Source organism: Poeciliopsis prolifica, unplaced genomic scaffold (genome assembly GCF_027474105.1).
Source record: "Poeciliopsis prolifica strain line A6 unplaced genomic scaffold, Auburn_PproV2 SCAFFOLD068, whole genome shotgun sequence".
Lineage (NCBI taxonomy): Eukaryota > Metazoa > Chordata > Actinopteri > Cyprinodontiformes > Poeciliidae > Poeciliopsis > Poeciliopsis prolifica.
The window spans coordinates 1,494,794-1,519,461 of NW_026562443.1; the positions used below are offsets into that span (position 1 = coordinate 1,494,794).

General features: G+C 39.6%; 1 protein-coding gene across 1 annotated transcript in view; it reads right to left on the bottom strand.

The window, feature by feature from the left end:
- Positions 1-16,249: 16,249 nt before the first annotated feature.
- The window catches only part of LOC129351616 (NMDA receptor synaptonuclear signaling and neuronal migration factor-like), a 57,856-nt gene continuing 49,437 nt past the window's right edge, over positions 16,250-24,668 (bottom strand). The window contains exon 15 of the mRNA XM_055020558.1: positions 16,250-24,162. Within this exon, the coding sequence (XP_054876533.1) occupies positions 24,065-24,162 (98 nt within the window). The 3' untranslated portion in view covers positions 16,250-24,064. The remainder of the gene's footprint in view (positions 24,163-24,668) is intronic.

Sequence of the window (24,668 nt, forward strand, 5' to 3'; positions counted from 1 at the left end):
TCTGCTAAATCTAGTTGAGCACCAAAATATGTCAGGAATATGTAAAGCATTTATTTTATATCGATTTTTTTCACAAAACCCCTTCTGCTGTTATACCATTACATGCCACTGGATGGCAGTCTTTTCATTACTGGCTGCCTGAACCAACTGCTCTAAAAATAAGAAACTGTCCGATGAGTAGAAATCAGACATAAAACTTGAACTGACTTTCTTTGCATTATGTTTGACATGATCAGTGAGAATGAAATGATGGACATACGATGGAACATGTGAGACCAGAATATGGAAAAAAAGACCAAATAAATAAAAAAAGATTTGTTCTGTTAAAGATGCTAAACACGTGTGTTGTGACAGATTTGGTTTGGCTATGAGAAAACTATAAATAAATGCAAAGGCAATGATTAAAAAAATTACATACGCAGATGAAAGTGACTAAGGTAGCCAGTTCAATATCAATCTCAGATATTTCTCAGGAAAACCTGAGATTGCACATGTACTGTAGAACTATCGATAAGCATGTTTCTACATACACACAAATGATATATATGTATATATATTTTTATCTGCATTTATCTGAGAAGTAGCTCATATGAGCCCAGCAGCTGTGTTTGCTAATTGCTTCTGGCTAGTCTGAAGGAGCTGAGTGGGGGCGTTTCGGGTGATTGCTGCTCATTGAGGCCAAAACTCTGATGCCTGGATTCTGCAGCTCTGAGGAGGAGGAGCTTCATCATTTGCACAGCTGAATGGTTGCCATGGAGATGAAATGACTTAATTAAGGCAACACTCATTTCCAGGTATGTTCTTGAGGAGGATCATTATAACATGATGCAAAGCTCAAAAACATATATTTACATCATACTGCAGCTTCAACTTCTCTGATTTCTTCATCAGACTGAAGCAGAAGATTTGCTGGAGGACATGACAAAACATCTTCCATGATCTAAGAAACATGGCTGCTTTCATGTTGGGCTACTGGAGCTCTTAACACTTATGAGAGAGCCAGACTTCATTATTTTTCTTTGAAGCATGACTTGTCTGCATAATCAGCATGAAAACATAATGCAAATGTTTTCGATTATGAAACAGAACAAAGACCCTCTTCTGAATCTATATAAAAACACCCGGTTGATAAATAGACTCAGGTCTAACAAACAGGAGTCGGCCCCTAATGCTCAGCTGTTACAGAGAGATCATTAATGATTTCGATGCTCTTTCAGGGCCATGACAACACTCTGCACCTCCCACCTCTCCCTGCAACATCAGAGTCTAAAGAGTGAGATTGATGAGGATGGATTATCTAAACGCTGATCTGTGTGTCTGTTTCCTCTGATTTACACGATGACTGTGATCACAAAGGACAGGGAGGAGGAGCGGTTGCATTTCAATAAAAGCTCAGGTTGATCTTTCACAAGTTAATCATACTGACTCATGATCAGCAATCAAAATGGTGTTTTATTTTAAAAGAGTACCTTTCATTAAATGTCATAATGGAAGGAATCTAATGTGATGACTGCAATAAATGATGATAGATCAACAGTTTGGGCACACAATGAATTGATTTATGTCATTTCACCTTAAAAGCCTGAAAGTGAAGCGGAGAGCATCCGGTCCTGATCCACATCACTGACATGCGTATATCTAATTATGAGTTTGTAAGTGGAGACAAATCGGACTTACCAGAATTTGGCTGCTGTAAGTCTTGCTGCTCTTTAGAGTCTGAATGTGATTTTTTATGAGTCTTCCTGCTGCTCTGGGATATCAACAGTGCAGTAATCACTGCAGAGCAGACACAATGTCTTCCTGCTTAATGTTGTGTGTAAAACGGAGGTAATAACAGGAGGGGGAGATGAGACCGGGGATGAGGAGGAACTGAAACTACTCCTCACTCAGTCTCATGGGAGAATGAACAAACTATCAGTAAAACAAGATGGATAAATGCCAACATGTTTCAGCATGACTCAGAAAGAGTCTGAGGAAGAGAAGTTATGCAGAATCCATCAGGTTACAGGGAGGAATCTGATCAGGTTACAGGGAGGAATCTGATTAGCGCAGAAAATCCACAAATGAGGTGACAATAACTCATAACGTAGCTTGGTGTGCACACTGCTGGATGCTGAGCATTTGTACGGCAGAGGTTTTGACCACATCCAAGTAGGGCTTTAACTAGGACGTAAATTTGGGTTTGGTAAGCCCATCCCAATGACCTGCAGCTTCTTGTCGGATTTATTGTCTCTGCATCCAGCTGCAACCAGATGTTTACATACACTGGATGATAAACATATAACAGTTCCTCTGTTATATTCCTCTGGCACAAAATCGAATTCAACTTTTCCTGTTCTCAGTCAGTCAAAATATCCTCAGTCATTTTTCTATATGACTGAGGATATTTACATACATTCCTTAGTATCTGATCGATTGTTCTATAAAGCTGTGCGTCTTGGATCAGAGGTTTTGGGCATCATTCCATAAACCCAGGTTTTGATGTCACAAAAGGAAGCAGTGTGTTTAAATGTGGCCTTAAAATACACCACCTGGTCTGCCTGCAATTCACTCTGCTGTTGTTGCAAAGCAAGTCAGTCTCTGCTCTCCTTATGCATTGTTATGAGCAGGCACCTATTGTTCTTCACCTCAAAATAACTGCCACTTCCTGCTACCGATGATGCGGCCTGTACCCCTGCGTGCCCCCTCAGGATATATTTATCAAAACGTGCTGTCACAAACGTGTGGTGACTTAATTAACAAAAAACGAGCCAAATTCAAGTCAAAACAAAAGTCTAACGGACACAAAACAGAGTCAGTTTCACTCAAAATAGACAGAATTTTGTCTCCCTTTGAGCTGCTCTTTAGAACTACAGTGATGGCAGAATGTCAGAACTACAAACATGGTGGAACAACTGCTATAAACTCATCTCTGAATAGTGCTGGTTGTTATGTCTTGTATGTATATCATCTAGAGGTGGGAAAAGCAACAAAAAAATCTAGTATGCTTCAGATGGAATACATGCACACATATCCATGACATACTTTGACTAAATGAATAAATGTAATTCCAGTACTGAAAAATTAACTTTTTATAGGTGAGTCTCTCTAACCTGAGAATGTGAACCTGCACTGGGCTGATTCTGTCCCTTCAAATAATTTTAACAATGCTCCTGTAGAAGATTCATAACATAACTTAACACATTGTTACATACAGGGGTAGTGTGGCAATTTTAAATTAAGCTTAATTTAAATTACAAAATAAAAGACTTGAACATCTTTACATTAGGTAATTGCTCTCTTGGACAATATGTGACTTTTTAAACAATAAAATAAAACCACTGTTACACTTTGGATTAGTTTGGCATTTTAAGCTTCCTTTAATTTTTTATTAAAATTAAGCTAAATAAAAATTTTATTTTTTTTACACAATGCTATTGCTGTTTTGGGCATTTTGTAATTGATTTAACCCAATCAGTGTTACTCATGGCTTTAGTTTGGACATTTAAAATGAAGCTTACTGAAAATTTCAAAATAAAAGCCTTGATATCCCTCTCTGGATAGTGCACCACCATTTTTCTCTCAGTGTAGGACACTGTCTTGCTCAGCTGATGAGAAGTTTTAAGGGACAGAAGAAATGACTCATATGCATTTAATTAGGACTTATTTAACTTTGCAACATGAGGCGACTCCATGTTTTAAGAAACAGTTGGCAGCCAGGGCTGTGGGTGAGCATCGGTGAGTCGTCCCAATACAGGCTGCTGATTAGTGCAGCTTGTACACACACGCAAATATACATATATATATATATATATATATATATATATATATATATATATGTGTGTGTGTGTGTGTGTGTGTGTGTGTGTGTGTTTGATTTTCTATTTTTTTTTCAAATGATCAACTCTGACAGTAGATTAGAAGTAGACAGTAGTAGCCTTTAACAGAAGGAATATCTTCCAGAACAACAAACAGATAGAGGAGTGGAGGTGGTGGGATGGGGAGAGTAAAGAAGAAGGGAGAAGAAGAGGAAAGAATGAAACATAATGTATTATGAATCATGTCTTTAAATGGTCAATATGAATTCATTTCCCACTAGTAACAGGACACCACGAGGCAAAGCTGTCAGCTGGCCTGGCTGCTGCCAGCATTGTTCTGTTTATAACAACATGTAGTAGTCAATGTGCAAATATTAGTGTGCAGGAATATCTCTGCCTGTGTGTGCAGGTGGTCCCAGAAACAGTCTACCTCCAACCTTCTCCTTCTGATATTCCTCGGGGCCAAACGGACACCGTTCCTCCCAGCTGTCACTGTAATTGATCCAGTTTTGTCCTTTTCCTGCTGCTGACAACAAGATAAGCTGTGTTCATCATTGATTGAGGCTCAGCACATTGATAACCTGCAGGAACAGCAACATGAGCTGCAGCTGCTGTGCAGGAACAGCAACATGAGCTGCAGCTGCTGTGTTTGAAAAAGGTTCCTGAAGATGAGCCAATGCAGTGATCGGTGGAAATGTTTAAAGTCTCACTGGACACGACTCAACCACTCACACGACTGAAACAGATGAACTACTGCACTTTCATTCTGAGCACAAAAAAGCTTTTCATAATAAATATTTCTTACAGAATACCATAAATACAGTTTCCTTCAGTAATAACTGGGTCTTATGCCGGCGCCATCTTGTCATGTAATCAGGGTAAGTCAAACCTTAAACAACTACCCTGAGTCCAGAGATGTGGAGGTGTGAGGATTTCAGTGAAGATGTGAGCAATTCATCTGTGGCTTTGGAGAAAGAGCTGCTTCTACTGGAAGACTACAACTGTATTTTTCTGAGCCATATGGAGTCATCAAATGACTCCAACGTTTCTGGGGAGGAGGCGCCCGAGAGTGAGGGGCTGGAGATGGACGTCTGTCGCCTCCAAATCACAGAATGGTAATAAACAGATCTATGTAAGCAAAGGCTGGCAAATCTGCATTTATAGGATTATGAAGATAAACGTGATTGCATTACATTTTGAGCAAAGCACTCTGAATCTTAAAAGTTACACTTAGACTGTAAGACTTAGTAAGGCATTGCACAGACCAACCAGAGAGACACTAAGACTTTTCAAAAAGAACTGTTTATTATTTACAATAATTTCAGATACAGAGATCACAGATTCCTAGAATGTAAATGTAGGAATTTAATCTATCAAACCCAATCATGTAAAGATAAAAATATAATGAGCTGTATCCCAACATCCTCTGTTTTCTACGTGGATGAAATTTAGGTGCATTTTTTTACCTCAGTATATGATGATCTTACCGATGTAAAAAAGTGTCCAATATGCCCCTCATCCCTCTCCTGCTGTTCAGACAGTAATGCCATCACCTTTTGCGTGCATTTGATCTGCTGCCGTTGCGGCTCCTACTAGTGGTCAACGGATGACAAACAACTCCATCACAAAAAGGCTTGACAACAACCTGCTGCTGTTCTGCCAATCCTGATTCATCATCAACTGCTCCTTTTTGACACACCACTAAAACCTTTGTCTGCACCTGCGCTCCGATTACAGAAAACAGCAACCGTGTACAACCCTGCTGGCACTTGCAGGAAGCAGAACAGGATGGGTTCTGTTCTGTTTCCTGAACAGAACAGTTCAGGAAGCAGAACTGTTCCTGAACAAATGGAAGTTCTGTGCAGAGCAGGCGGGTTTGGGTTCACTGAAGTCATTTGTAGTCCATATAATCTCTCTAGATTCGTTCTCATCGACTTTACTGTGGAGCCAACAGATTTATCCTTCCTATCCACTACCTGTGTCTTATGTCAGGGTCAGGCAGCTTTGCTCTGTCAGCACTTTCAAGGGTCAGGCAGATAAATGAGCAGATCAGGACGTTGATGTGCTCCTGAGACATTCATTAAATTGCTGTTTTATGAAGGGGCACCACAAATGTTGAGGTCCTGGAATTTCACTACTTCATTTTCAACAAATTTTTATTCATTATTGCCTTTTACTATATGAGTGTCCGTCATAGGGATTTTTGTCCCAAAGGAGCACCAACAATTTTGTGTCTCTGCAGCATATAACAACAATAATTATTACCCCAACAGATGGAGGCAGCACATGCGCTGAGGCTGCAGACGACATCCCAATACATCCACACAGAGCAAAGCTCTGAATCACGACCAGCACCACTGGCTGTGTGTCCGACTGATACAGGCTCGAAGGTAAGGCTGGGATGCCGGTCCACACACAACATGCCGATGTGTGTGGACCGGCAGCCCTCCAGCATGTCATGAATAATAAAAGAGACACACTTCTCTGGATGGCAGCTGAGGCTGAATCGTCTTCATCCACCTCATCTTCGTGTCAGACCTTTGTTCATAGAAGATGAAGGCTACAGATTCGGCATCATGCCGTCAGTGCTTGTGTGTTGCTATGCTGATTTCTAAACAACTCAGCAGCCTCTCCGACACATTTTCCCTCTTGACGTTTTACAAATCTGGCTTTACACATTTCCTTTCCTCAGCCTTCTCAGGCCAGTGAGGCTCATCAGATGTGATCATCGACAGGAGCCAGAGCAGACCAGCGTTAGATAGAACCTCAAACATCAAGGGGGAGAAAAACCACATCAGAAATAGAACCCGGGATCTTCTTGCTTCAAGACACAGCTTGGAAAATGTCTTCATACTTGACCTGTATTATATTTTGTGACATAACAATCTTCAGTGTATTTTGTCGTAAAACACCAGATTAAATTCTCTTGACAGGCATGTATGACAAATAAGCTGTTCATAAACTTAACATTGCATCAAATTCTTCTCAGATCAGTTGCACATCTATCAGATCAGAGTACGCTGTTTCTATTTTGATAACTGCACAGTATCTTTTTGTTTATGTTCTTGAGCAGTACAATATTATTATTGTAAATCTTGCTTTTCTACATGTTTAACCTTTTTTGATGTTTTGTATGAACCTACATACAAAAGAACTTACATATATTGATGCTGCCGTTACACTTGAATTTCCCCAATATGGGACACTGATGAATATTTCTATTATGTTCTAATATTAACTATTTTATGCAATATTTTATACATATTCCATAAATATGTACATCATGTTCTATCAGGCGTTCCAACTGATAGATATTTTTCTTTTTCTTGTTTTTGTTGTGAACTGGATTCTAAATTATGAGTGATAATGACCACAGTGATGTGACTGACGTACCAACCCACTCGTGCTGAGAGACCGGGTTGGGACCCGCTTCACACACACAGGTTGGGACTGATCGCCTAGCGACAGCGTTACGGCCTCTGGTGAGGCTTCTGTTCATGGTTCTGTTCTCGGTTAATGTGACGGCCTTTTTTACGGCTGCATCAGCCCTCACAAATACAGAAAAGAGTTCTCTAAGTGAGAATAGTGCAAAACTCTAAATCCTGAATACAAATCAGAGCTGAATGTTGAGCTCCTCCTTCCCGATTGGTGGATTAATGACAGGCCGGGCAGTGAAGTGGAAAACATTTTACCGCCGGTTTGACCTTCTCGACATTCTCGACCTGTTTCTTCTTTACTGTCAGCGCTGCTTCCTGGAAGATGTTCTGATGGGTAGATTCTATGCTTTCAAGAAAAAAAGAAAAAAAAAAAAAAACACAGCAAAATATAAAATTTTACCAAGTAATTTTGGTCTCGTTTCTAGTGAAAATATTTTTGCGCACTTAAAATAAAACAAAGTAACTTAAAAGTAACTTTTCAGCAAGATACGTGAGCTTGCTTTAAACCAATAATTTCTTAATATTGATGGAAAAGTACAAGTTTCATTGGCAGATAAATTCACATATGAAAAAAAATGTTTTCTGTTAAATAATCTGCCAAAGATACTAATGCTTTTTCATCAACATTTATAAATTATAGATTTAAGACAAGCTCCAATTTCTTGCGGAAAAGTTACTTGTTACTTTTGTCTTATTTCATGTGTTTTGATGTAGTTGTACTGAAAACTAGAAAAAAATTAAAATAAAAAAACACTTGTTAAGACTTGTGAAGGGATGTGATAATATCACAGGATTTAAATGATCTTCTCTTAACTGTTTTCTCAAAAGGAATTTAATGCAGTTTAAACTAAGAGCGTTGATGTGAGTCTCACAAGGGAACAATACTGTTTCACTTTCACCCAGTAAGAAACATTAAAATAGGAATGACACAAGAACTTTAAAGCAAATTGCTACCTGCATCTTTAAAACGATTTTAAATAGAACCTAACACCTAATTTACCCGTATGTCTAATGAAAGAACTGTGCACACACACATATAAGATAAATCTGCCCTGTGGGATGACAGAGGAATAGGATCAATACCTGATTACTGTGCCTTAGGACTTGATAAGGTGCCATTTGTGTATAATTCACTCTCTTCACCAGGTTCTGCTCTCCAAGCTCCGTTCTCACCGTACAATAAGAAAACAGTTGATGAAAGCTGTCAGCATGATTAACCTTTACCTTGTTTGTTTTCCCCACCCAGTCATGTCATCCATTTATCTCTTCCACACTCACACTTCTCTCTCTCTTCACGCACACACTCCAAACACATACCCTTTCTCTGAGACTCCACCCTTTGTTTGAAGGTTAATTAGCTTGAACCCAGAGTGTAGATCACAGTGCTGAGATCAGTCAGAGCTTTTATAAATCTATCTGTCTGTCTGTCCCTCTTTCCCTCCCTTCCTCCCGCCCCCCTGCCCGCCATATATACACTGCTCAAAAAAATAAAGGGAACACTCAAATAACACATCCTAGATCTGAATGAATGAAATAAATATAAAATAATTTCCACCTGTTGTCTATTCCATGTGCACAACAGCAGGTGATATTGATTGTCAATCAGTGTTGCTTTCTAAGTGGACAGTTTGATTTCACAGAAGTTTGATTTACTTGGAGTTATATTGTGTTGTTTGAGTGCTCCCTTTATTTTTTTAAGCAGTATATATATATATATATATATATATATATATATATATATATATATATATATATATATATATATATATACTGCTCTGAATCACGACCATGCCATGCCATGTAGGGGCATGGTGCAGACGACCTCCTGGTGATTTTCTTGAGTCTGTTCACATCCAGTCATGCAGCTCATGTCTGTTTCCTCTTTACCTCTCAGTTTATTACCCAGCTCATCACTGGGAGCATTTCCAACAATATATATATATATATATATATATATATATATGTATATATATATATATATACTGCTCTGAATCACGACCATGCCATGCCATGTAGGGGCATGGTGCATCCCATGCCCCTACATGGGATGCACCACCAGCAAATAACCCAAGTGGCTGATATCAGTAAATCCTACCAATGGCTGGAAAAAGCTGGACTCAAGGACAGCACAGAGGCCCTCATCCTGGCCACCCAGGAACAGGCCCTAAACACCAGAGCAATAGAGGCCCAGATCTACCACACCAGACAAGACCCAAGGTGTAGGTTGTGCAAGGAGGCCCCTGAGACAGTCCAGCACATCACAGCAGGGTGCAAGATACTGGCAGGGAAAGCATACATGGAACGACATAACCAAGTGGCAGGCATAGTGTACAGAAACATCTGTGCAGAATATGGACTGGAAACCCCGAGATCAAAGTGGGAAACACCCCCAAAGGTGGTGGAGAACGCCAGAGCTAAGATCCTGTTGGACTTTCAGATCCAGACAGACAAAATGGTAATGGCGAACCAACCAGACATTGTCGTAATGGATAAACAACAGAGGAAAGCCGTTGTGGTAGATGTAGCAATACCAAGTGATTGCAACATCAGGAAAAAGGAGCACGAGAAACTGGAGAAATACCAGGGCCTCAGGGAAGAACTGGAGAGGGCCTGGAAGGTGAAGACCACAGTGGTGCCTGTGGTCATCGGGGCCCTCGGGGCAGTAACCCCCAAACTGGAGCAGTGGCTACAACAGATCCCAGGAACAACATCAGACATCTCAGTCCAGAAATGTGCAGTCCTTGGCACAGCCAAGATACTGCGCAGAACCCTCAAGCTCCCAGGCCTCTGGTAGAGGACCCGAGCTCAGAGGATAAGAACCACCCGCGGTGGGTGAGAAGGGAATTTATATATATATATATATATATATATATATATATATATATATATATATATATATATATATATATATATATATATGTCGTTTTTCTGAAGCATAAATACAGACGACCTCCTGGTGATTTTCTTGAGTCTGTTCACATCCAGTCATGCAGCTCATGTCTGTTTCCTCTTTACCTCTCAGTTTATTACCCAGCTCATCACTGGGAGCATTTCCAACAATAAAATGGTCTTCAGGATCAGACTCATCACTGGCAATATGGCATCATTTTTCCATCAGCAGAGGCATCATCAGCAGAGGCATCATCAGTGAGTTTGTCGCTGACCTTAGCGTGACCTTTCAAGCACTGTCAGAACTCCTCAGCACTCTGCTCAGTCAGACCCCGCTGACTGGTTGCAGAGTGATCAAAAAATAGTTCAGTCTTGAGGCGAATAGAAATGAAAATAGAACCATATCTGTAGCTGAGATAACTTTTGAATTTTCATCCAGATTTGGTTGTATAGTGGTGGAAAAACGTTTGTTTATTTTCATATACTTACTCATTGCATTGTTGTCTATGTTTTACTCATCTAGTATTCAGCTTTAATTTCAGCAATAATTTTGCTTTTATTGATTAAAATATTTTTAACATTATATTCTCATTGTTTGTTCCATTTGGTGTCTTTTTAACCCTGTGTTTCAGAGCACGGTGTGGTGGAATGGTTCTTCAACATTGATTTTCTAAACATATAGATTTATATCAGCTCATCATCTTGTGGAAGTGTGCACCAATGCTATATGCTGGCTGGAGCAAAACCAACAGTGTGTAGGATGAAGCAGGCGGTTTGGAGCGCAGCCAGCAGATTTCCAAGGGATTCTGTTACAGATGGACCATTGAACCAGCAGCAGCAAGAAAAATAGAAATGAAGAAGAACTTATAGAACGAAAGTTGATATAAAACTGAAAAGGAGTATGGGGGATTCATGTCTTGAAGAGCATGAATCCCAAACTCTCACTGCAAACTCTCACTGTTAGTTCAAGATAAAACACACCTGTGAACCAAAACCAACCTGGTCAACTGGAGACTGGAGAGTCAGCCCTGATCATCAGAGTCCATGATCCATCAAAGAGTGTAGCTAGCACCTAGATAGCACCCAGCTAGCATCAATGACCCCATGCTGAGGTGCCAGTGGAGGTGTGATGTGATTATAAGATGAAAAGCAGTGAGGCCTGGGAGCTGTTCACAATAGTTGCTAAGGTTGAACCAGGACTTTCCGAGCTGATATTTGAATTTTTTCTTAAAAAGAGTGAGACACCAGTTTCTTGACAATCTTGTCAACATTAGGATTTTTCTCACAGGGACAAATGTACAGTGCTGTGTCGACACTTGACATGTATTTATGTTAGTTGTTGGAATTGAAGTGTGCAGATTTGTGAGGGCACAGAAAATATGATTTTCTGTGAAAATTATATTTTCAACACACCTCCACTGAAAGTTTCCAGTGGAGGTGTGTTGCTGTATGCTGCTCTAATATGGAGATTGGTTACATTTATATTTATGTAGCTCATGAGAAGAGACTGAGATGATGCAGTTAACGCCCAGCAGCATTCACTGTGTTTTCTAACTTGCAGCACAATAACAGTGTTCAAGCAACTTAGAGGTTGTAAGTATGACAACATGTGCTGCTTTTCAAGACAACACACCACAAAGTGGACACAGCCCAAAATGACAGCGATAAGAGCAGCCACTTTCATGACTGCACAATGGCCTGATTGAGTACAAAATGTATAGAAACATATAAATATAAGATAAGCCCAAATGTCAGACCAACCCAATGGGAAATGTTCCTGTGCTCCCAATGAGCCAATCTGGTCCTACTGTCTGCTATCACAGAGCTGAGTAGCTATGAGTTTAATCATGAGCAGAGTCAGGAGAACATGCGTCAACTTCTGCAGTGGGGTGACCAAGATGTAGCAGACCTGCAAACAGAACATCTCTCTGAAGAATGGCCAGTAATAGCAAAGTGAGAAATGGTGCAACATTCTGTCAGAGGTACCACTTTGTGGCTGAAGATGACCTTCCATACGTTTCCAACAGTGTAACATGCTGGAATTGTGTAATATTAGTTTGCCATGATGTGCATTTTACTCTTAAATAAAGAAGAACATTCACCAGTTAGAGTGAGACTGACAAGGATCAAAGGATCTGAGAAGGACCAAAGGCTTAAACAAGTGCAAATATATTTTTATTCCTTAATAAAAACAGCAGGGCCCTGCTGTTGAGAGAGATTCCTCCAGAAGAAAGGATCTCTGACTGTCCCCCTCCTCTGAGACCGGCCCTCCTCTGGTATCGGTCGACCTCTCCAGCTCCAACACTCTCTGCTCGGTCATGTGGATCTCACTCATGTATATTCTGCTTCGCCAGCAGCAGGACTCTTTTGGAAACCAAAATCCTAGTTGAAATGCCGTCTCCATGACTAACTGTCATCTTCTCTCAAATCTGCAAACCTTAAATTATTCCACTGTGTAACTTCACATGTATCAAGGAATCATTGCTCATTAGACTCTAAAAAGGCATGTCCCTGTAGAGGCAGGTATCGTGGCACCACTAGACGTATCCACTGCTTCAATTCTTTCCTGATGGGACAGAGACCCTGTAGAACCTGGTGGAACTTGGCACAAAAGTCCCAGACTAAGGCGACAACCTGAGAGTGGATGACTAGAAAAAGCACATCTGAAACAGCTTTTAGACCTCTGTGACATAATCATTTTAAATCTCTGCATATTACCCAGCTTTTCTTACTGTTTGTATTTAGAACCCCCCCCAAAAAAACAAAAAAAACCAAACACGACCTCATTTTTACCTCATCCACACCGATGACAAATCCACAATTGTCTTCCACTGACTCATGATAAAACCCTCCTCCAGCGATGTAATCAAAGTAATCTCTTCAGTGTCTCTTCCAGCTGTGCCCAGTTGCTAATTCACAGTTTTGATTGCGCAGCTCATTTTACCTGATCAGGTTGTTTTCAATCTCAGTAGGAAAAGCAGCAGGGCTGAAAAACTTTGTCAAAGAGGCCAGACAGGAAGGGGCCTCCTCAGGTAATCTGTTCACTGGAGGAACACAAAGTGGTGTCAGAGTCTAGAAGTGGGACTAAAAAGATGAATAAAAGCACAATGTGTGGTTCATAGAATACTGCATATAAAAATATGCCAAGCTTTGAGTGATGGCTGGAACATTTAAATATATTTTAATAAAGTGAGTCCAGAGATGATGATGATGATGATGATGATGATGATGAGGATGACAGCAGTCACAGTTTGTATTTCTTATAGAAAACAGGAGCTGTGCTCTGAGACCTTTCCCTGACTATGAGAGTTTGGGAGATGCATGACTAACCCGCTCCTGTGTAGTTTGGCCTGAAAGGTCGCTTTGTTCTGTTACATAAGCCGCAGCAGGAGGGATTTCTGACAGCCTGAGGTTAGTTCTTGCTGCTAGTTGGCCCAGAAGACCTCTGCTCCACATGCCGGCACCGTGGGTAGTTTATGGTGTGGTGACAGCTCCCGGCATTTAAGGATTCCTAGTGGAGATGTGAAAAGAAATGTCTGGGTTTTATGGCTGCTTCAGAAAACTGGGATACATTTACATGTTTATGTTTTATTTGGTTGAATCCAGCCAGCAGGTGTTGGAGACGGCAGGTGAACCAGCAGTGGTGATGGATGTGGTGTAGACAAAGACTTTGAGGTTGGAGGCAGTTGGACCCTATAGCTGATGATACTAGGAAGAATAAGGAATAATAATAATAATAATAATAATAATAATAATAATAATAATAATAATAAGGAAGAATAACTTTTTCTCCCAATGATTTATTTTCACTAAACAACGAATAACATGCTTTTCTAATTTTTTCACAAACATGGAATTTTCAATCCAATAAATTCAATGTGTATTGTTTCTGTTAAACTAATACGCTTCGCTGTGTCAGTGTGAGCCAGATTCACTCCGTCTCCTCCTGATAGGGAGCAGAAATGTTTCAGCTTTCTAAGAGTCTGGGGAGCGTGAGTCGAATTAAAATCACAATATGTTTGATTGTATCGGTTTGATCTGTTTCCACTCAGAAATGTTGGCAAGCTAGCATGTTTAATGACGCAAACTGCTGCAAACATGTTTGCTACAATGCAGTGGCTGCAGAGTGTCGTCTGCTGGATGATAAAACATCCTGAGGCAAACGCTGCACAGTAGGTGGAGTATAATTAATCCCCAGGTTTGTTCACTATACATTACCATGCTGACCTTCATCCTCCAAAAGGACCATAAAAGAGCCATTGTTAATTATAATCCATTGCATGAACGGTCAGGGGAAAATAACATACTAGCCGCACAGCGTTGGTCATTTATCTCCTTCCAAAGTGAGTTGCAGCATCATGACTCCATGCGTTTCTCATTATTTTTTAGCAAAGCTTTGCGTGTAGTCAGGAGCCATACGGTAAAGCCAGCAGTGATGCTTTTGTTCAGGTTTAGGGAGGATTCGTTGAGTTTAAAGCTGCAGTCATTAGCAGCAGCTTTGCTGTAACACCTGTAAACCGTTTAAGGAAGAAACAAAGTTCAGCCCCAAAGACACAGAGAGAAATTGTCCTACTGTAATTAGATGAAGCATACTAACTTCATTTGTCCTCATTGTAATAAGGCCAGCACCAACAGGCTACTGCAGTTTAATATATCACCGGGGGAGCAGAAGACAGGAGAGAAGGTCTTGACTGAGTCGCTGATGGGTCGGCCTTTGTCAGGGTTTGAAACTGGAAAATAAACTTTTTTCTTTAAATGTTGCTAATTTGATCGGCGATCATGGTCACCACTTGCTCAGTGTTTTTCACCTTTGTGTGTGGCTTGGTTTGGATTCCTTATGATGGTTAGCACTTTCAACTCCTTTGTTGTTGTACAAATAAATCTGATTGATTGATTAATGATTAAATTGAGTTTAATGGTTGGGTTTTTTGACCACAGTGCTCAGCCACAGGACTCCTGGAATAATTAAATATATTTTTAAATAAAGGTTTTTTTTTACAACATTTTGTTACATTCATTATTTAAAAAGGTAATAATTTAATGGGGCATTTAATTGTTTAATGGCAAATTTTATAACTTCACCATATATTTATTGATTTACTTAAAATCAAAGGCATATTTCCTTATTATTTAGTGATACATTTAATTATTTTATGATGTTTTAAATAATTTTATGATAGACTTAATTAATTAATGGAATATTTACACAAACATATTTTATGATATGTTTATTTATTTAATTTTGTCTCTCTTAAGCCTCCATACACTAATGTGGCAAGTAAAACAGCTGGAGTGAAGCAAGGCCAGCTCCACAATATACACTCTAAACATGTGAGAACCAAAGAACATTCAGTTCACAGTGAGTTTGACTTTCTTCCATCTGGCTGCTGCTTTAAGATGCTTAATGTCAGAATTAGAGTTTACATTAGACATAAAAATCCAACCCAACTTACACCTTTCCTTCCTCAAGAACATCGGCTACCAAAGTCCTGTATTTACTCTATAACTAGATTACCATTACTGTAGTGTGGTAATCTACACAGCTTCCACACTATAACACGTTATATTGTGCATTATCATTTGGATTTCTCTGTGTTGCATTGACTTGCCAGAGAAGTCAACTCTATGGGGAATTTTTCTGCCATAATACGAGAACACACATTTTCAGTCTGAAAGCAGCATTTCATGTCTTTTGCTCTCAAAACTTTGACCACTTTTGTTTATATTTTCATTTTGAAAGCAAGACTTCATGTCTTTCTTTTCAAATATTGTAATATTTACTCAAACCTTTCCCCTTGTGCTCTCGCAGAACTCTCTTCTTGCTTACAAAGCAATCTGCACTTGGAGTTGGTTTCCCATTAGAATATTAATAAACTGAACTAAACTGGGATCTTCTGTGTTATTGTGACTTTGACAACCTCAAAGTCACAACAATAATTAATGAAATCCAGCATTAATGTTGTTAATGTGCGAACGGGTCAGAATATTTTCAAAATTCTCCACTTTTTAGCACCTTGCAGTCGACGAAAGAAATGATGCAGGGATGCCATTAAATAGAAAATACACATTTCTGTAGCTTCACCAAGTCAGTATCACCTACTGAACACGGACAGAAATAAAACCATGTAGTATACAGATAAACTTTATTAGTATCAAAATCACCAAATATGCAGTAATGTTAATCCCTATGATCCCGTTCACAATAAGCACGATTTCTACCAGTACAGTTGAATGCTTTTACCCTTTTACGACATTTATCACTCCTACTCTCTCTACCCTAACCTTCTAAAATATAATGCTCAGTTTGAAGTTGATGAAAATCAAAAATAACGTTACATAAGCACATTATTTTCGATTGTTCCCCAAAATACAATCAGAGCCCGACTGGAGGTCGTAGAGCTTTCTAAGCATCCATCCATCCGTCCGTCCGTCCATCCATCCATCACCCTCATCAAACCCAATCAGGCTCCCAGCTGAGCCCCGGCAATCTTCATGGGAGCCAGCCAGCAGGAAGCAGCGGAGAAGACCCAACAATGCTCGTTAATAATTTAATCTGTCGTCCGTTCTTAATAACAAAACAACAGGAGAGGAGCAGCAGAGACAAATGATTTGATTCGTGCAATTATGTTCTCAGGAAATGGAAAATGGCTGCTCCAGTGAGCAAGGTGTGTGTGACGTTGAAGCACAGATCTGTTGCAGTCAGCTTTTCTGCAACAGATTTGTGCCCATATGAATGCAGAGCCTCTTGACATCTGAGTTATGTTTTTCATGCTTGAGGGTAGTCCTCTGTTTCCCGGGGAAGATTGCTGGAGCTCTTCAGCAGGGCTCTCTGCTTGGCTCCTTTAAACAAACAGCAGCTGCTTTTCTCAAAGCCTCTTGTGAAAAACTCACCGCCCCCCTCAAAACATTCATTCTAGCTTTACTTGTTTTTGTAACACTTAGAGGTTTGCGCATGATCAAACAATTTTTTACATCAGAAATAATAAGAGTAAATATAAAAAGCTGTTTCCCATGCTATGTAAGTTCTATAAACGATATGTTTTTCACATCGTTTAGAAAACCTTCATCATGCTGTGGCATGAAACAAAAAAAAGATTGCCTCCACTTCCTCCCAGTGCTCCTAATGACAATCTGCAGAAACACGCCAATCAGAAACAACCAATCAGAGCCAGGTAAAGGGTCTTAGCGCTGTCATTAAGGTTGTCTACATGCTGCTCCATGTGCTGATGATGGATAAACAACTTAGTGTTCCAAGAAAACTGGCATTGATAATTATACAAACTAGCTTGAGAACTCCCGGTGGGTTGGAGTCCTTGTCAAATAGTATTTTGACTAAAGTACCAAAGGGTTGGAGGCCCAGCTGATACTTCTCAGCGAAATTCCCAGGTTGGAGTCCTTGTCAGAACAACTTGACTAAATTCCAAAGGGTTGGAGGCCCAGCTGATACTCCTCAGCAAAATTCTAAAGTGTTGGAGGCCCAGCTGATACTTCTCAGCTAAATTCCCAGGTTGGAGGCCTTGTCAGAACAACTTGACTAAATTCCAAAGGGTTGGAGACCCAGCTGATATTTCTCAGCTAAATTCCTAGGTTGGAGTCCTTGTCAAATAGTATTTTGACTAAAGTACCAAAGGGTTGGAGGCACGGCTGATACTTCTCAGCTAAATTCCCAGGTTGGAGGCCTTGTCAGAACAACTTGACTAAATTCCCAGAGGGTGTAGAATCCTAGTTGGTTCAACTAAAATCTACAAGAGAGGTGTTTTTAGAGCCCCTCTTTTTATGAGGACTTCCCATAAGGAAGAATCCTCACACTGATAGAAAATTGTTTGTTGTTTATTGCTGTGTCATTGCTGTTGTGTGTGTGTGCATGCAAGAGTGAGTGGTGCTCATCTCTCTCTGTGAGTAAAACTTTCTGACCTCGGAATTAGAATCCTAAGTGAAGAACCGGACTGAGGCTAGTCTTTATTCTATGTTGCATGACTTTGTGTTTTGTGTTTTTGATGTAAAGCACTTTGAAATGCCTTGTTGCTGAAATGTGCTATACAAATAAAATTTGATTTGATTTTGATTTTGCAGTCTGGGGAATTAGGTATAGCCTAGCACAGAGCTAGTGGGAGGGTGTGCGCTGTGCATACACCAGGATGATTGACAGCGCTAAGACCTTCCTGCTGGCTCTGATTGGTTGTTTCTGACAGTGTGTACGATTTTTACATTGACTGTAAAACCAGAGGAGGAGCTGGGTTTTTCTCAGATTCTCACAAATATATTGTCAAGACATGGTGGTAGTTCACTAATACGTTAAAAACATGTCATTTATCAAAGTTACAAATGTTACAAACTTTAAAGAAAAATATGAGATGAACACGGCCCTGTATAAAACCATGTTGTCCCCTAAACCTAATGGTTGTTTTGGCTCTGGCTACGACAACAGCATCGAACATTTGCCAACTGGCAGTGAGTCTTTCACATCACTGAGAACTGCTGGCACAATGTTATGTTTACTGAAATGCTGTTAGTTTTACACCGGATGTAAGAGTACAGACAGATATCCCCATAAAAGACAAATGTTGCTTTTTGAGACCTCTTTCCCGTCTCCATATTGTCAGATTCTAGATTCTTTTGGTTCGGCAACTGATAGGCTCAGGGAGTAGTGGGTGAAACTGGCCTGATATTGTGGTTTATTATGTTGGTATTTTATGAAGAACAAATATGTTTTCACATGAGACCAGGTTGCGTGATCCAGGTTTTTTTTTTTTTTTGACATCAAAAATAATAATTTGGAAACAACTTTTTGTATTCATTCATGTAATCTCTGTCTGATATTAAAACTTATTCCATGATCAGAAACATTTAAGTGATGACAAAATAGCAACAGCAAAAAAAAATATGTAAGGGAGCAAATACTCCTCACAGCACTGTTTGTATCACAATATTTGTACCTGAGAGACATGCTTATAAATATTTTGTATAACTTGTACATTTTGATATCAATTACCAATGTGTGCTTGTAACAAACTTCCTCCCCTACAGTTTGTGGCTGTTTTAAACATCGTTAAACTTTCAAAATATCAAACTGGATCCAAGAATGGACTATTGTTTAATAGAAACCTGCTTTCAAATTAATGTTTGCAAGGGGTTTACATCATGTGTGGACAACAGAATAGTGAGTGGATGATGTGATAATCAGAGCACAGACTAGAATAAATAAACGAATACAATGTCATTTGACTCTCATAAAACTGTTGCTGAGCTGCAGCTAATAGACCACCCGGTCACAACCAACAACTTTTCTTTTCAACGGTTGGAGAAATGAGAAAGTGTGCAATTATTTTCCAGGATCTGACCTTTAGTCAAAGACAGCATGAAGAGAAAAAAACCCCTCCAAAAAACAGAGAAAGCAGCATGGCTAGTGCAGCGTTTGGTGCAGCGGGGAATTGCAGCAGAATGTAAAGGAGCCATGCAGTGAGCGCGGCGCTCTCCCTGGGCTGTTTCTGCTCTGCGACGGCAGCGCCGTGTTTACAAAAACAACATCCTCCAAAGATATCACAGAATAACACAATAGTGCGAACAGTGGTCCTTATCTTACGCATACAAATAAAGAAGTGAACAAATTCACACAGAAATATCATCAGACGGCGTATTGCCTCAAAGGTGAACAACACAGAAAACACTTGAAGGATCACAGCCAGACCGTGACGCTGGCGCTTTTATTGAGCGCTGAGAAAGATGGATGTGAAGTCAGGAGGAATCACACCCCTTCCTCCAAAACAATGTGACATACTCTGCATTTCTCAACTCTCTGACAGAGCTGAGAAGAAGGAGGTAAAAATAATCATAATAATAGAAAAAAAGACCTCAAAAAACGTCTCAAGCTGCTTCCCCTCCTTTTGTATCTTTGTGAGGACATATTTGGTATGGAGCTGCAGACTTTCAGAGGGGAAGTGGAGGGTAAATATAATGGAGGACAGGGCCAGCTCAGCAGAACCTTCCTACAAAGCGATGTAAATGTCAATCATCCTCTATGACTCCATGGTTATTCAGTACAGGCACCGGCAGCTTTAAAATTCTCCAATTAAGTAGAAGTTTCAAATCAGCAAATTTGTAGAAACCTCAACACTGAGGCAGCTTGTTGTTTAGATGGAGGTTCGACTGCCATTGCTGCTGATGCAGGGAGCCCAGCAACATTGTTTCACACAGCAGTGTGTTTTTAAAAATGTCATCTTTATTGTGGTTTTGGTAAACATGTAGTACACAGATGTCTTTTTGCACCTGGAGCTACCGATCTGATGAGGTGTGCAGGTATGTATGGACTAATAGACCTGATAGGACGAAATCAAGCTGTCCTCTGCTTTTTCACGATGTCATACACAAAGTCATCAGAGGAAGGCACAGGAAGGGCTTCGGTGTGAAAGAAAGACAAACTCTCATGTTTTCATACTATTTCCCATCAGGCTGTTTTCTTATGAACATCTTTTTTTTGTTTTCTTTTCATTTCTAATTTTCAAAAAAGTTCCTCGTAAGTGTGTCATTATGAAAACAAACCAGGAACTACACCAGGCATAACATCGACTGCTTACTTGACTCCAAAAAGTTTCTTTGTAAAGAGAACAGCTGACAATAGTAACTACTTGGTGCACGAAGCACATTTCAACACATTAAGAATCACAACAGAATGCAACGTTGAAATACTTTGTTTCAGAGTCACTCCTTCACCAGTTTGTTCCCACTACTTTCAAATTATTACAACTATTTATTTATGTCACATCTTATTTCTACTGATTGTGGTTCTAATCCAACATGATTTCTGATCAAATTGACAGTGGAAGATATTTAGTGTTATTTCAATGATATAACTCCCTGTGGGTAAATCACAAATCACTCTAAATATCTGCAGTCATTCTAAAGACATCTGAAAACCTCAAAAGGTCTTGAGCAGAGTCTTCAGTCCATTGATGTAAACCAGTTTAGAACCACAAAACATCTCCCAAAAGAACATTCTAATTTTTGCAGAACCATCAATTTATTTCTATTATAGATCTTTAAAATTAAATTAAATACAAATAAATAAAACATAATACTTTGGGAATAGAGGACAAATACATTTTCTTCAATGTGGTAATATTTGTAGAAACCTCATGACAAGAAAATTAGATCTGAAGATAAATTATGCTTTTATCATTCTGTTGTGAAAATTCAACATTTTTCAATAAAAAAAACTGAAAAACTGCCAACATCTACATTTGTTATAATGTCTATAGTTAAAAACACAAAAGTGGACCATCAGTATTTGTGGGGGTTAGTGGCCACAGCTACCCAGGAATAGATAAAATCCACAAATACATTATTGTCCCTCTAAAAGCAAATGTAACTGCATAACATAATAATTAAAACGCCAGATATACCTTAATATACATAAATATGAACAGCAGAAACCATTTTAGCACAACCGCAAAAGTTAATATCTACATTCTTCCTCCTCTACCACCTTGAGGGGTCGACCAATCAACACCCAGGAAAATGAAAGGTGCTTCTGGACTGGCTGCTTTGCAAATGCTAGCCAACAGCGTGTCAAATAGCCATGGTCTTTAAGCTTCCCAACCTGCACTTTCTTTAGAATATTTCAGATATGCTTGAGGAAAAAAAAAAAAATCCATGAATATATGCGAATAATTTGCAGTTTTATTCAAAAGAAAAATCTGTAAATTCTAACCTGCTAATAGGCGGGAGTGCACTGTAGTCGGCTGTAGCCAAAGTTATTAAGAGCCACTGTGGAAAGTCCAAAGTAGGGATGAAAAATATGTTTTTGAATTTTTTTTACATATTGACATGAGTCTGATATGTAAAACTGTACCAATATTAACAACTCATGTTTGTCTCCATCTTTTTGCCTATGGTTTCTGGAAGCCAATCATGTAGCATTTATTTGGACATGTGACAGAGACAGTCATGCAGTGAAGGATTGTGTGGAGTTAAGCTGAAGTTAAGTCAGCGCTGTGGTCATTTCTTTCAAAGTGTTGAAGGGATAGTGAAATATATATATTTATATTTCCAATATTAATATCGGATATCAGTATCATCCCAAACTTCATCATAGGTGCATCCCTAGTTCCTTGTGGCTCCAGAGCCGCAGGAACTGAGCTTGAGCAAAGACACCAGCAGAATCAATCAATTTTAAAAGAATCACAAAATTCTTTTAAATAGCCTGCTGTGTCACCTTTAATCTCAACCAACGCGACTGAAATTAATGTTCAACTTTGACAAGCCCAGATCTCCAACTGATTTGACCAGAGTGTTTAGCATTCTTTACACGAGTGTCTATGTAGCAAACATTAAAACACCTAAACATAATTACAGACAGCAGAACTCATACCTGCAGTAATGTATTAATCTGTGATGTCACTGAAGCAGCAATAATCATGGCTGATGCTTGCTTTCAAATGATTAGCTAATGTTTTAAATTTTATACATTTGAGTTTTTATGTATTTGTTTGAAAAATGCCAGAAAAAGTGGCATTTCTGCTCAAAGATATGATACAACAATAAATCTCCAGTCTCATCATAAGACACCAAGAAATACCATGAATGTTAAAGTCCAACTCTGGGGAGCAACACTGAACCACCAGAGGGCGCCTTTTAAATCCTTCTGTATTTCTGTCAAACAGCTCAAAACGCTCCAATAAAAAAACAACACAAAAAGGAAGAAAGTAAGTATTGCCTTTACTAATCATTGCTACTTTGTAAGATCTAAGATAAATCTTAAAAAAATAATAACAATAATCATTTGAAAAACTACTAAAAATATTGAAAATAAACTAAATATACAAATAAGTCTATGCATCACCTACTTCATATGAAGGTTGTCTACCTGCAGATCTTCACAGGCTACCAAGGGAAACACGCTTTGAGCACAACACATGCAGCTAAAACACACACAGGTGGTAAGAAAAAGGCACCTGTGCGCCAGCATTTCAAGAAAGAGCAGCTAAAACTGCCTCAGCGGGTTTGACTACCGCACATCGCCGCCAGGCACACAAACATGCACGAGTGCATCTACGTGTTCAGCTACTGCCGACTCCGTGAGAACGCCAAGCAAAAAGTCTCTGCGCTGCAGAAAGGACGTGACGTCCCACTGAGGATGTGTGGCTTATAAAAGGCCTTCAACTTCTGATCTACAGTTAGTTGTACAGTAAGTCTAAGAGATTTCACCTGAGTTCATACAACAGTCTGTACGAAATACTAACATGTTTACCTGGAGGTTTCGGCTCCAGAAAAAAAGCTTCAGCTTATTCAATTTGTAAATCTAAATGTATTGTACGAATAAAAGCTGTTTCTTAACGCGATGCCACAGAGAGGTTGAAAACCTATTTTTAAGATGCTTTGATGACTTATTTACATATAAGCTCTACTTCCTTCAGTAAAAAGCTTCATCGTGTGAAAAAGAACGACTACATATTTTTCTTAAAAGTCTCCGTCTTAAAAGAGCTGAGTAGTTTTACTAAAGGCAAGACAAGGGGAAAAAAAGGTTTGCTCTAAAGTGTACATGGAGATCTTTCTGTTGTCTGCTGTCAGTCTTTCAGCATCACTGACACATTTACGTTCGCTGCTCCTCTTGCTTCCTGTCCGGTTCCTGTCCGCTTCCTCCTCTGATCCCCCAGAGTCAGGCAGACGGTGAAAATAGGTAAAGAGTTAAAAAAAAAAAAAAAAAAAGAGCCGCTGGGTGTTTCCACCAGGCCACATTCTGCCTTTTCGGAAGGTTCTAGAGAATAAAGCAAACAAACAAAAAACACCCTGCTGCTGCTGCTCCAGCTCTGCTGCAGAGCAAGTGGCTCGTGGGGCCAACCAAGAGGGCAGGGGCCCCCCGGGATCCAAACGCCCTGTCACCGTGTAACAGTAGGCTCAGAATCGCTATAGCCGGCTGACAAGCCCAAAGTTGAATCGCTGAGGTCACAAGAGGTCATCATAGTCCAACAACTTGGAGTGCTGGCGGCTTTTCCAAAGGCGGTACAGGCGGAAGTCGAAGTACATCTCGATCATCTCTTTGCCTGCAGGGGGACACATGGGAAACAGAAGGTCGGCTTACGACGACGCTCAAATCAGGAAAACCGGATGTCACCAGCAGCTTCCTGCTGCATTCACAAACCTGATGAGCGTTCAGGTCATTTAGCAAAAATAAATCCAATTTTCTCCAAACTGATTGATCTTTTATTGTGGACCTGCTGGTAACAAGCCGGTTTAGTAACTTTATTTCATATTGATATTGATGAGTTCATGATTTTGTATCACAAATGCAGAAAAGTATAGAAGAGCTTCCATATCATCACCTTCCTAAAAACATCTATTGGAAAGTCAGAGGTCATCATTTTTTTTAATGACTTATCAAAAAGACAAATTCTAACCAATAAAAGCCAGAGGACTGACTTCCAAATCTATGCAGAATTAGCTTATTTAATTTTTTTCTTAGATAAAGAAATATTTACCGCATAATTTAATGGAAATCTTGACTACAGCACCGGTCTTATGGTTTCCTCAACGCTAAAGAAGCTGACTA